Below are 14,410 nucleotides of genomic sequence, written 5' to 3' on the forward strand. Positions count from 1 at the left end.
GCCTCAAAAAACGTCACACAACAAAGAATTTTTTTCATTTTTATATTTTGTGAGAAAATTAAGCAAAGCACACTGACAGTATAGATGTGGGATTTTATTGATAGGATTGTATTTTGAATTTAATCTTTTGGGGGTTTTGTCTTCATTTTAGCAGCACAGCCTTGTGCTGCAGGCTGTGCTGAGCACTGCAGATGCTCCTTGCTGCTGCTCCCAGCTGAGAGTTCATGTGGACTCTCCTGGGAAGTCTCTCTTGCATTTCCTTTACTCCTCTTAAAGCACTTTCTGGCACGAAGCAGCTCATGCCCCTTGCTCCCCCCAAGGCTGGCAGTGCCCAGGGGGCAGCTGTGTGGCCCTGCTGGTCCCAGCTGGCCCTGGAACACGTCCCCAGCCCCTCCAAGACCCCTCCTGAGGAGCAGCATTTCTGTTTGGGGATGAGCCGTCTCCCAAGGCCAGGGGCACTGGGGATATTCCAGGTTTTTCATACCAGTGGTTCCAAGGAATGCTGCCTGTCTCCCCTTGTCTCAGGCATTTCATGGGCAATGGAGCAGGAAAGGATAGAAAAAAGCAGCCCAGGGACCGTGTCCTTCTGATTTTATTTTGGCTGTTTGTGAGCCCATTGCAGGGTCAGAGCAAGGGTCCTCTGTGTGGTGCAGCTCTGAGTGCAGTTCCTCTGCCTCGGCATTGCCTCTTTGCAACCAAACCAAACCAAACCAAACCAAACCAAACCAAAGCAGTGAAGTATCAGAAAGCAAAACTTGTGTTTCTCATTTAGTGTCTCCATTCTGTGGGGCTGTGGTCCCTGCCTGCTATTTCAGGTTACAGCCTGATCAGGAAGCACTGAGATGGCTGAGATTTGTGTGCAAGAGAATTGTGCCAATTGTGGAGCTATGCCAAGGACGGAACAGCCTTTAAGGCTTCAGCCAGTAATTAATAAGTAGCCCTAAGACAAATTGTGAAAATCTTAAAGATTATATGAATTGTATGCAAGTCCTATTCTCTCCTTTCCAAAACCCTGACCAAGGATCATGCAAGTCATCTGTGCTCAGACTGGGAGCTGCACTGAACCTGGGCTCCTGGAATGCAGACAGTGAAAAATATTGAACAATGTCATGGATTATGAAAATATGAGAGAAATATGGTCTTGCAAAATGTGCTTTTAGGGTGTATAAAAGCCACCCAGCAGTTTTCAGTATTTCTCAGGTAAGCAGGCATTGAGCCTTAGGAAGCATTTCCCAGGACATTTCCATAATTCCCCCTTGGCTGGGATGAACCTCTCTGCTGCTGTGAGTCACAGGAGGCCCTGCCTGCTGCTGCTGCTGCTTCCTGAGGTCCATCCTGCCGTGGGCTGGGGAAGGATGGCCTGAGTTACAGCCTGCCTGCAGTTCCTTGGATCTGTCACAGCCACTGCGAGCCTGACTGTGGCAGCAGCTCTGAAGAACAAAAACATGGGATACAACTTTCCAGGAGCATTTGATACTTTCTATCTTAGTGCATTTCCTGTTGCCCCTGTGATCTGGGAACCCAGCCTGCAGAGTCCAGAGAGCTCAGACTGGTAGTTGGTAACAAATGTTCTGTCATTTTTACTTAGCTGAGCAACTGCTGTTCCTGCTGATACCAATACCAAGCAGTAGATTTAGATTGCTTTCAACATTATTGAAATAATCAATATTTGCTCTTTTTGTAGCACTCTTACTTTACTGTGCCTGACACCAGAGAGCTTCCCAGTATACCTGAAAATGTGAGTATTTGGGAGGACCCTACACTTTATTGTTTCCATGTAATGTCAGCAGCTACATAGATGACGAACATTGCTCTGTTTGGGATAGATTTTATTCTATAAAATACTGAGCATTCAGGAGCTGACAATCTGCATGTGTGGTTAAAAGCTGAACTGTGTGAAGGAGAAGGTACTGATGGGCAGGTTGATGTGGGTAAAACAGCAGCTCTGCTCACCCTGCACTTCCACCCCTCTGGAGGAATGACCTGAGAGAGCAGGAAAATGCTCTGCTTGCTAGTTGGCTCCTGAGAATGCCAAGCACACCTGGGCCCTTCAGAGCCACTTTTTGGGAGACTTTTTAAGCCTCACACAGTCGTGTGTGTTCCAGCCTGGCTCAGCTTTCCAGCCAGATGATGAGTCTGTGGGGAGACAATGCTGGCATTTGCTTCTCTTAAATACTCTTTAATGTGCTCCTGCTCTGTCTCAGCCAAACTCCTGTGCCTGACATCTCAGTTTTCCTCCTGAGCATTTTGCGGTCGGTCTCAGCATCATATCCTTCAGCTGATGGCATGAAAGGAAAAAGGGAATCATCAAGACATTCCATCTCATTTGTGGGTGATTTGTATAGCAGATAGCATTCGGGGCTTTTTGTTTGCCTTTCAAAACACTGTTGCTGCTTTTTCTGTGTTGCAGACTCTTCATACTGACACGTATTCTGACAGGAAATTTAATAGATGTGCTCTTTCTTCTGAGGTGCTTTATTTTTGTGCAAATATGATATGGTGGGTGTAATTCAGGAATCAATTCCTGAGTCTAAACCAGCCATCAAATCTTGTCCTAATACATAGAATCATAAAATCCCAGAATGATTTGGTTGGAAGGGACCTTAAAGCCCATCCAGTGCCACCATGCCATGGGCAGCAACACCTCCTACTATCCTAGGGTTGTGTAATTTCTTAGGAGGTTTTTATCTACCTGTTAAAGCAACCTTCCTGTGGAACTGGAGCATATTAGGGAATAATACAAGGAGATTAAATGGGCATAGTCTGCTGTATTTTAATCAATTAACCTGATTTATTAAAAATTCCACGCATCTTACCAGGAATTGCATTTAAAACACATATTAGCAAAAGTTTTAGTGGTGCCAAACTTCCAAGTTGGATGTGATGATGAGTGGACAGCTGCAGAGAGCTCTGTTGGGAATGTTAACAAACCTCTTGGAATTATCTGACTTTGTGTCAGATCAATGTGTTTAGTGAGTCACAGAGCCATTTAGCATGGGCACTTTTCTGTACCAGCAGCTCATTCCCTGCTTCAGGAGATGTGAGTTGTGTGACGGGTGTGTAAATGCAGAGTGACTTCAGAAATAAATGGGGCTGGTTGCAGGAAATACAGTGCAAGACTGAAATTCCTGGTGCTAGCTGTTGTGTTTCAGAAATAGCAGGTAAGTTAGCAGGCTGAAATGATGGTGTTTTCTTGGGGATGATGTCCTGTATGTTTTTGTATCACTCAGTCCATCTTCCTCTTCAGACGATGGTGGAAGAGAAGAAGTGATTTTTAATCTCCAGCGTCAGTGCAGTCAGCGTGTGTTTATTGATGTTCGATAGCAAATGATCAGATGTATGATTGATCTGGGAATAAACTTTCAAAGGAGTGTGAGGGAGCTTTGTAGCGCTCTTGGTGAATTTTGAGAGGAGTGGGGATACCCGTTCTGAAAATCCCCCTTTTTACTGCCCCAAGAAAGGTTTAAATCCTAGGAAGCAAAATACATAACAATTACCCTGCAAACTGGAACGCTTTCATTTGTATTTATTTAACTCATTCATGGTTTTGTCACTTACGAGACATGTCTTTCAAAATACATGTGTAAGTCCCAATTTCAGCTTCAGAGCTGACAGCTTTCTTATAAATACAACTTCGAGGGAACACGTGAATCTCCTCAGTACCAATACATTTCCATGCAGCCCACATGGTTCCCAGGTGTCCTTGGCAAATCTCGGAGAGCAGACAAGACAGAAACCTTATAAATCCTTCCATCTGAAGGTACATTTGTGTGTCATGTCATCACAATAAACTCGATGAAAGAACAATTGCAAATCGAGTCCCCACGTCTCTTTTCCTCTCGCAGTGGAGGCTGTTGCCTCACAAACAGATCCGTGTGGAGCAGGGCTGCATCCTCAGGCTGGATGCAGGGACTTTGTGCTGCTTTTGCTGTGCCCCTGAGCTGGGTGCCATCAAGGGAGTTCAGGGCTCCTTAAAAATTCTTTTAATTCCCACTATTAGCAGGAATTGTGTCGTCACGCGCTGTGTTTTGGCGTGGTGGAAGGGTGGGTGAGAGGGGGAAGAAGAGCCTAGAGAAGACAGCTTATGTTTAGACAAAAATATCATGTTAATCAGCACAGATGGGATGAGAAATACAGAAAAAGTACATGATAGTTTAATAGGTTTTTGGCAAAATGTGTTGGCTTTTTTTTTTCCTCCTTTGACTGTACCTGTCTGTGGCTCCAGCTCTGCCGTAACAAAGACCTGGATGATTGTTTTATTTTACATGTTTGAAGCCAACCATAATGAGCTCAGTTTTTATCCCTCTACATACTGGTACCAAAGTCTCCCAAATACAATGCTTAATTTTCCTTCAGCTCTTTGTGTTTGGATGGCAAGCTGGGGAACATATTTTTGCACAGTATGAAGCATCTTGGCAGACTTCTCAGGCCAAGTATCTTGGATCTGTCAAAAGTGCTAATAGGCTTTGTTGAGCTTCTTTAAGTTTCTAAATCATATTTGCTTTTTGCTTTTCTGCACTTTTTTATTTAAGGATGATTAAGATTGCACTTGAATTCATGACTAATCTAATTTTTCTCTCACATGTGCTTTTTGTATAAGGCTGTCTTTATCCTATAGCAACCCTTTCATGTCTGTAAGAAGCTATTTGGAAACAAATTCCCTAATTCAGCATTTTTGTGTATTACCTTTTCCTCCACCTCTCCCCTTTTCTTTAATTTCTCTGTTTTAAGAAGTGAAGTGCTCAGAGAGCATTCCCTTCCTCCTTCCTCAGCCTCCCCAGGGCAGTGTTCCCGTCTCCCACCCAGGGATGTCCGAGTGCCCCAAGTGAGGGGTTCAGTTCAGACAACTGGGGTTGTGTGTGTGAAAGGACCAGCTGTGTTCCCAACAGTCGGAATTGTTTTAGCACAGGCTGAGCTCACAACCAAATTTGATGTACTAGAATTGGCCTCTTGAGAGCTGCTTTTAGTTCTGGGATGTGGGTTTTTGGTACTTTATCAGGCAGCTTTGAAGTCTCCATAGAAGCGACAGAACTTTTTTTTTCTCAGAGAAGTATCTTGTATTCAAAAAGCTGTGTGTGAAACATCATCACTTTTATTACTCCAAGACCCAGCTTCCCAAAACTTAGGGGAGAGATACTGCAGTTAGAAAGGCTTCTGCCATAAGATGAAATCCTGCTTTCTTTTGTTAAGCCACGTACTGGATGTAGCACAATAGAAGGATGAAATCTCTTTGGTTTGGGGTGGTTTTTTTTTTGTTTGGTTTTTTGGTCTTTTTTGTTAAGGACACTTGGTTTTGTAATATATGAGTCAAAAATGATTTTTCTCTCTCCCCAGAGAAATCTGACAGAGTATTTTGTAGCAGTTGATGTCAACAACATGCTGCATCTCTACGCCAGTATGCTGTACGAGCGCCGCATCCTCATTTGCTGCAGTAAGCTGAGCACTGTAAGTAAAATGCACAAGAATTTCCTCTATTCACAATATTTAATTTCTTTTAATTACAGTCATATGTAGGAAATTAACTGATTATCTCCAGGTCTATCTTTCAACCTCAGTTATACAGCCCCAGCTCAGCTCTGTGCCTTATTGTGAGGATTTTGTGGAACTTCTGTTGGCCCCTGATGTTCAAAAGAATTTTTTGGGCACAGGCATTTTTGTGGCTGTTTGGTACACGAATGTTCAAAGACTTTTGCCATAGTGAAGTCCTTTATTCAGAATTTACTTGACAGGGAAAAAAAAAGATAAATGACACTGTCAAATGGATATTCCAGCGACCTCTCCTGGATGGACCAGAGGAGTGGGCTAAAGTACATTGACAATGCACAGTTTTGCAGTTGTGTTTGATAAGGTTTAGTCTTAATGCTCCTTAGGCTCCGTCAAGTGTCTGAGAGATGAAAGCTGCTGAATATTCTAGAGTACTCTCTTCTAAAAATGGCTGGAGATCAAAACAAGCACAGGGCTTGATTCAGTTCAAAGTTTTGTGTTATGCATTTCAAGGTTTAGCAGTCAATAAGATTGTGATTTTCTTTATGAAAGCAAATGCTCTGTGGTCGTGTTTGCTCTGTAAATGGCTATTGATTGCTTTCCTTTGTGAGTGCTGAAGATGATTTAACTAATTTTGGTTTCTAGTGCTGTGGGCTGAGCGCTCGAGCAGTCCTGGCTGAGGTACAGCTGCCATTTCCATTTCCTGGGGCTGGAACTGGTGTCTGGCTGTACCACCAGACCTGCTTGGTGCTTGAGATTCAAACTGCTCCATGGCAAGGCTGGAGCCACATCCATAAACCCTTGTAACGATAGTCTGTCAGCACAGGGCAGAAAAATGAGAGGAGTAAGACCTCAGACTTAATCCCAGAATAACTATCACAATATCATTTTGAAAGTAAGTGAAAGGAGAATTATAATAGCCTCTGGCACCTAATAACAATTATTAATAATGTTTACAATCAATCCCACATTTAACTGAGAGCATTTAAGTATTGTAAAGTTTAATAACATAGAGAACTTGTAAAATCTTAACTTCTCTATCTGCCACATGTTCTGTGTCGTCACTACTAAAATAAGGAAAATTCCATCCAGGTCTGGTAATGGAATAAAATGAAGGAGAGGTGTTTATTTCAGCAACCTACAGAATGAAAAGAACAGTAAATGATCAGAGAGGAGGGAAGAAGAGAAGGGCTGCCCAAAGCATTTCAGAGGTTGTGTGGTTGGTTGGTTTAATCTCTCCCTTTGTGACAGAGCCTGGGAAGAGGAATTACTTACCTGTCACTGTGCCTTCCTTAATGAGCCAGTTCACAAGTGGGGATGGGTTTTTTTCCTCTCTTTCTGCTATTTCTCTTCCTTTTGCCTCTGTCCAAGATAAAAGCACGTCTGGTTCTTGGGAGGGAGGGGTATTCATACTGTGTGTTCTTAGCTTACAAGTTTCTCTATAAACTGCTGGCAGATTGGAGTGGCAGTGTGAGGCAGGTTGGAGGAGCTGGGCCGGAGCCAGCGGTTGCCGCTCGCCGTTCCAGCCCAGGAACGTTCCCTGCTCTCAGGCTGTGCTCGGCAGTGCCAAGGCCTTGTCCCTGGAAGGGAACCAAACCCCCCGTCCCCGAGTGCAGCCAGCCTGGGGGGCTGCTCAGGGGCTGCTGCCTTTGTCTGGAGCTTTTGGCTTTGTAACACAGAAGTGGAAGGGACCTGTTTGCTGTTCATGTCTGTTAGCTTCAGACTCAGGGCTTGAATTTAGTACCAGGTAAGAGAGAGAAAATGAAACCACCCTGGGTAGAAAGGCTTTTATGGTGGGATGAATTCTGTGCCGCAATACATGATCTCAAATTCAAATTTTGATTTTAAATATCCTTATATCCTTAAGTTGAATAAGATTTAGAGGTAACTGAAGAAAGCTGTGTTTGTTAGCTATTTTATAAACCATATGTACTGAACCTATGGAGAAATTATAGCTGTTTGCTTGGATTTTGTTCTTCTTCTCTACAAAGGGAAATGCAGATAATTTCTCAAAATGTTAAAACAGGTATTCCTGTTAAATTTCATATGTATTCTGTGATCTAACTCCTGAAGGAAAGCAGTGCTGTGTATTTGCTAATAAAGCATTGATAGGAAAGCAGAATTGATTCTTTACTTTCTTACTTCCAAGTTCAGCATTTGAAGGTCGGGGTTTGTTTCACTCACGCTGTGGTTTCTCTGTGTTTTTCAGTTAACTGCCTGCATCCATGGGTCTGCAGCCATGCTCTACCCCATGTTCTGGCAGCACGTTTACATTCCTGTCCTGCCCCCACATCTCCTGGACTACTGCTGGTAAGGCCCTGTGTGTGCAGCCCCTGGGGTGTGTTCTGGAGGGTGTGTGTGTCCCTCAGACCACAGCCCTGTGCACATGGCTTAGGGTGAGGGTGGAGCTGCTCTGGGGACCCAGCTGGATAATCAGCACTGAGTGAAGGCCTGGAAACCGAATTGTGCAGCTTTAAAGGAAGTTTGCTCCTGTGCAGCTGATTTAAATGTTGTGTGTGCCTGTGTCAGGAATGTAAAGAGTGGAAATGAGCCTTCCCTGGCTCCCTGCACAGGAAGGGCAGGTCCCAGTCATTTACAGTGCCAGCAGGTGCCTGTCCCTGGATAATGGGCTTCTCACGTGTAATTAACACTTGGAGAGGCTGCCCCAGCTCCCCTCAGGTACCTGCTGCTCCAGGGCTCAGATCGGTTATTCATGGACTTCCTGACAAAGGCAGGGCCAGGGGCCCGCCCAGAGGGTGAAAAAGCAAAGCCTGGGGCAGGAGAGAAAGCCAGGAGTCACTGAGCAGGAGTCCCTGAGCATCACCGAGGGGATTCTGTGGTGGCCAACACCCAGCCATGGCAGGAGAGAGCCAGGCTGTGTGCAAAGAAGGATTTCAAAATGTACAGCTGTTAGGCAGCTCACAAATGTGACAACTGATTTCCTTACCCAGCCAGGAACCTGAATTGGAGAGGTAGCTACACACTCATTGTTTGAGTAAGTCAATTTAGCAACAATTTATGAGCCATAAAATATTTCCCAACACAGAGTCCACCATCTATTTTGTAACCACATGAACTTGGAGATGTCGTTTTTGCCTGGGAGGACAGAGCAATCAGTTCCCTGCTCTAAGGCAGTATTTCTGCTTCCTGGTGTCTGCCTCTAAAGGGAAATGACCCGAGATTATTTAAAATAGAAGAGTTCCATTTAATTTTAATTAATGCCTGGTTATTTCTTTTGCAAATATGACATAAGAATTTTAGAGAGCTGAAATGGGAACAAAACTTGAAGCAATGAGAATTCTTCAGTTCTTATGAATACAGAATATCTTGTTCATTCAGTTGGCATGCTCATTTACTGACTGTGCTGTGATGTTTTGAATCTTCTCCTGCTCTTTTGAAACCCACAGAAGGGATGGATAGAGTGTGTCACTCGAGATCTTTGAAAGTTTTTTGAAAAAAATATATTCCACCTGTGATTATTTGCCTTTGGTTTCCCATTTCCCTCTTGAAAGGGTTTTCTTAAACTTACTATTCTGTTCCCCTGCATTCCTCACTATGTACCTTCCCTCAGAACTGGAAATGCTGAAAGGCTGTGTCTCCCAGATGTTTGCTCTCAATGCACTTGCTCTGTGGTGGGGATGCTGACTCAGTGCTGCTGGTGGATCCTCCATGGAGCTGGAAGGACTTCAGTCACCCCATCCCTGTCATGTAGGTTGTTGAGGACAAGGGGCAGGAGGGGAAGCAAGGGATACAGTGCTATCCTTTATTTGTATCTTTTAATTAGGCACTGCTCTTTAATGTATTCCCTCAGCCCAGGGAAACATTTTTGGTGCAGGAGACTAAAATACTGTCACTAGAGACCATAGCTTAATGCACAATTGCTTGTTCCTTTGAATTCAGATCAAGAGAGGAAGTACAGAAGCACAGCTGCTGTGCTGGTGGCTGGTTTGGGGTTGTTTGGTTGGGTTTTGTTTGTTTAGAGCACATGCCAGCAGGTGCCAGAAGTCCTGGTTAGGGAGGTGCTGCCACCAAGCATCAATAGCCAGGCACATACAGCTATTTGAATTGGCCAGATCTTGTCCATCTATTTTATTGGGAATTCAAACATTTGGTGATGTGAAGGAAGCAGTGTATCAGTTTTCCTCACTACTTTTCCCACTTTGTTTCTTGTTTCCATGAAACCACTCCCACTGTGACTGTTTGCTTCCTTCTTGCTCTCAGTGAATGTGTTTAAAATGAGCCCTGAGAAAAGCCTGGCTTTGCTGAGCTGGGACACAGCTGAGTGTGCGCTGGGCCCCAGAGCTTTGTCACCAGAAGAAACAGTACATTTTGTAGGATGATTAAAACAGTCTTTTCTGTCAGACAGACAGCTTAGCAGCCAACATGAATAAATTCTGAAAGCACCCTGGCACAGCTGCCGAACAAACACTTCTGTTGGGACAGTTTGCCCTTTCTCCAGGAGGTTTTTTTTGCCCCCTTTCTCCTATTTTCTGAATCTGCATGTAGTCAATGTGCTCCTCGAGTAGGTGGAGGCAGAGCTGGAGTCCTCCTGCTGCTGGGAAACAAAAATTCCTGCCCAGGGAGCTCGGGGTGGGCACTGCCATTGAGCCTGGCACACCTGGGCACTCACTGAAGCCTCTTGTAGCTGCTCTCCTTGTGACAGCTGTGCATTCCCTGCACTGTTCCAATTTATGCAGTCAAGTTTCTCATTTGCATCAATTACCCCAATAAATTTTGGGAATTCTGTTGCATTTCAATGAGGAATGTGAAGAGAAATCAGGAGACTGCCCTGGAGAGGGAAGTACCAAGTTGTGTGGAGACAGCCACTCGTTAAGTCAATGTTTGCAGAGCAAGACATGAATGTGGTAAATGTGCTCTCATCCATTTTCTTGGAACAATGAAGCAAAATGCTGAAATCCCTGCGTAGCTGTAAATAGGAACCTTTTGGAGGTCCTTGGGCTTTTACATTACTTTCCTGGTGAATTGCAGTATTTTTTAAGGCTGGGCTTTTTTCACTTAAGAAGAAATGTCCCTCTATTTCACCTGCTTCTCTTCCAATTAGTAGTTGCCCACCTCTTGGGAGCATAATTAAGAGGTCTCTAGTTTGCCTAAGGAAACGAATTAAAGAAATTGTAAAAATGCAACTGTAATAAATGGGCAATATATAGCCATTATGTCCCCAAAATCCATATTCATGCTTATGCATTGCTACTTTAATGATTTGATATTTACCTATATAACTCATTTGATTATAAATAAGGCTGATTGCCTTGGAGCCAGCATAGCACAAGAGGAGTAATGACCCCTCTCTTTGTTCCAAAAGGCTCACGCAGGCACTTTGTTTGAGCAGTAAATACATGTGGTAGAAACTGATACTTCTTAATTTTGCACTTAATGGCTATTGGCTGCCAGCAAACAACTTTGAGTAATTAGTAGTTGTGGCTGTAAGAAGCCCCAGGACTGATGAAGTGTCAAGCAGTGGGGAAGGCCTGCTCTGAAGGGCAGTCTTTAATCTGCCAGGGCTCCCAGAAGGATTAAAGGTTGTGCCGAGTGTTTCTGCCCTTTACACAAGGGATGCATCTTGCTGAACTTCACTTGGAAGTCTTGCAAGTACAAATCTACCCTGATCAAATATTAAAAACTGCTGGAGTGTTCCACGTCTCGGGACCTGAATGGCAGTGAGGAGGGACAGTTTCAGTGTGCCCTGGCTGGGGAAGGGGGGACACACCATATTCCTCTGCACAGGATGCTAAAGATCTACTTAAATAATGGCCTATGATTAACTCATGGTCAAGAGGAAAGGTGATAAAGACAATTTATGAAGCCTGACATGAACTTGGGGCATTTACTTCTAGGTGTGTTTCCTATTCAGTCACATTGATGAGTGATGTTGGAAGAATAGAATCTCTCTGGTAGATTTTATTGGAAATATTTATGCTCTTTACCAGAATTACATTTTATTGAGGTTATTTATGCAGTCCCTGAAATTATTCTATGTGCTGTATTGCCGTTACATGTAATGTTTGTCACTTCAAAATTGGAAAGATGAACCTTTGCATCCAAAGCTGATCCATGTATCTTGAGCCATTTCTTTTCTTGCTGCATTTGGAGATGTTAATAAATGGCTGGTTTTCAGCAATACTGCACTCTTCCTGCTTCCTTTCATTACATTAGCTGAGGTTCCACTAGCTGAGACATTTGCAGGGTTAAGACTTCCTGCCGAGGTTCTGACTTTGTACGGTGGGGATTGAAGCTGTGGCGTGGCTGGAAGTCCTTAATTGGAACCACATTGGTGGTGGTGGCACCGGAGGGGCCGGGGCAGCCCGAGCCAAAGCACTGCTCCATTCTCTCAGCATAAAATCCTGCCTCTTCTCTGCTCCTGAGCTGTGGCCGCTGGAGCTGAGGAGGTGGCATTTGCCACAAGTCAAACGTGTCAGTGATAAAGCAGGGCTCAGCTGAGCAGCCCTCGAGTGTCCTGGGGAGTGTCACACCTCCTGCCCGGGACCTGGGTCCGTGTCCAGCTGCCGCCCGTGGGACTCCCAGGAAACAGAACACTGGGGATCATTCTGTGCTGTAACAGCCCCTCTGGGCTCTGTCCCAAGGGGCTCTGGGGGTGCACTCATTGCAGTGACGTGGGACAGGCGCTGGAATGTTCTGCCAGTGAACTGCAAAGGGGTTGTGGAAGTTGTATGTGTTTAATGTCTCAGAAAGGAAAAAAATTGGTTTCACATGGAATTTCTACATCAGGGGCTGTTTCCACCTCGGTAGAGCATCCTACAGAGTGGCAGTTTGAGGGGGTGTATTAATAAACAACATAAATATTAATATGCTTATCAGTAAATATATTTTTAAGGTATTTCTCAGGAAAAGGAGAAGCAGGGACTTTTGCTGGCCTGGTGTCTCAGGAGCTTTTTCAGTACTGTACTGCTCTTACTGAGCAGTAGGCACCAGCTTAGAGCAGCAATATGGGAGATATTTTAATCCAAGGCAGTACAGTGACATTTCTCTCATTTTTTCATCTGAAATTGAAAATGAGCTCTTTGAGCTTCTGTATCCAAAGCGAGCCGAGGCTCTATTTTAGAAGTTGTGTCTGTCTGTGTGCGCTGCGTTTCGCAGGCAGGATGTGCCATATTTGCAATTAGCAGCTCTGGCAGCCTCGCTGATGGCTCTGATTGCCTCGGAGGGGGAGGCTGAGAGCAGCTCAGCATTGGAAACCCTGGGCACCAGAGGCAGCTCCACCGGGGCTCTGCTGCTCCTGCTGGGGGCCTGCTCACATCAGGGAAGGGACAGCGAGAAGAACAGTCTGCCCTTAAACGCTGGGGCTAACAAAGGTGTCACGCCTGTGTCCCAGGCTAAAACCTGGCCTAAGAGCCTCTGGGGTATTGAAGTTTGTGTCCTGAGGGGAGTATTGGGATCAGCAGATGTCCCAGGAACTCTGGAGTTTATCAGGATCTTCAAAAGTATTTTTTGTTTTCTTTTGCAAATGAAAACATATCAAGGTTTATACTTAAAAGTAAATTACTTAAAAATGTGTTTGGACTCATTCAAAGAATTCAAAACTTGTACTACTGGGTGATGTGTATACAGTAAATTAACCACTTGACACTACAACAGGGTCCAGTTTTTGAAAGAATACTCTTGGAAAAGTCTGTGTATGCCTTTAAAATTGCAATAACACGTTTTGTTGGTTTTCTAACAAAAGACCCCAGTGTTAGGTCTATATATTTAATGGCTGTCCTTAGGTACCTGCCTGAACTTAGTCACTTAGAAAGTCTGTTGTCAAGTGAAGTCTTACAGGAGTGGGAGACTATTGCATACTAAAAAACATCTTTCAAATATGGACTAATACTCTGTTTACATGTGATTTGTTTGTATATATGTTATCTATTATTTTTTAAGCAAAAGCTAATCCAGCATCCCAGTATTTTCCTGTAGCTGATTTAATAAGTCATGTGTGTTATTCAGGGTTACAAGGATGTAAAGCTGTGTTCCTTTTCCTCTCCACAGTGCCCCCATGCCCTACCTCATTGGAATACACTTAAGTTTGATGGAGGTAAGTCTCTCTCGCCGTTTCTGAAACTATATATAGAGGTATGATTTAGAGCCAGATTCTGCAAGCAATTACACATTCATTCATATGCTGACAAATGAAATAATGCTGTTAATTTGGGAGTGCTGGGGGAATTGAGTGAAGCACACATGATAAGGTGGAATGTTCAGGAGCCCTGTTTGCTCCCAGTGCTCCTTGGGCGCACTTCCTGCTCACATCGTGCTCCCCTCCCCACCCTGGGGCTTCATTTAATCCCTTCAGTGCCTTGCTTGGACTCAGGCACAAAGGCAGAGTCGATATTAAACCACAATGTTGACAGTTACAGTTCTCTTTTAGGCTTTTGCAGACAGATTGTAATTTTTTAAATGTTCAAAAGATCTGAAAAGAAGGAACTTGCAGTTAATGTTAACACAAAGCTGGCAGAGCACCAGCCCTCACAGAAAGCTTCTCCTATAAACAATTCCCAGTAATTCATGTGACTTTTTTTAAAAAACTCTAAAAGTGGAAATAGCACATTTGCTTTTGCTTCCAGCACTGGTGAAACAGTGGATGGCTTTCCTCAAAAGTATCTGGGGGACAACAGAAGGTACTGACTTAAGATGCCTCTGAAATCCTCATCCTCCCTGGCTGTGCCCCTCCCCAGCAGTGCTCTGGGTGAGAAGAGCCATTCCTGCCCAGGGGGCTCTGGCTGTGGAGCTCTGACTGTGCCTCTCCCCAGGACAGATCTTTCCTGAGCTCTGGGTGAGAAGAGTCATTCCTGCCCAGGGAGCTCGGCCTCCTTGGGGCAGGGCTGGAGAGCTGGCTCTGCACGTGCCCCTGGCCTGTGTGCCTGGTTTAGATCCTGTGTTCCTGGTTTAGATCCTGTGTGTGGAAATG

General features: G+C 44.4%; 1 protein-coding gene across 6 annotated transcripts in view; it reads left to right on the top strand.

Moving 5' to 3' along the window:
• DENND1A (DENN domain containing 1A) overlaps positions 1–14,410 on the top strand; it is a 147,651-nt gene that overhangs the window by 65,144 nt on the left and 68,097 nt on the right. For all 6 annotated transcript variants that reach the window (XM_030961780.1, XM_030961781.1, XM_030961775.1 and 3 more), the window contains exons 8-11: positions 1,685–1,738; positions 5,335–5,445; positions 7,694–7,794; positions 13,492–13,537. In XM_030961780.1, the coding sequence (XP_030817640.1) occupies positions 1,685–1,738; positions 5,335–5,445; positions 7,694–7,794; positions 13,492–13,537 (312 nt within the window). The remainder of the gene's footprint in view (positions 1–1,684; positions 1,739–5,334; positions 5,446–7,693; positions 7,795–13,491; positions 13,538–14,410) is intronic.

The sequence above is a fragment of the Camarhynchus parvulus genome, chromosome 17 (assembly GCF_901933205.1).
Source record: "Camarhynchus parvulus chromosome 17, STF_HiC, whole genome shotgun sequence".
NCBI lineage: Eukaryota > Metazoa > Chordata > Aves > Passeriformes > Thraupidae > Camarhynchus > Camarhynchus parvulus.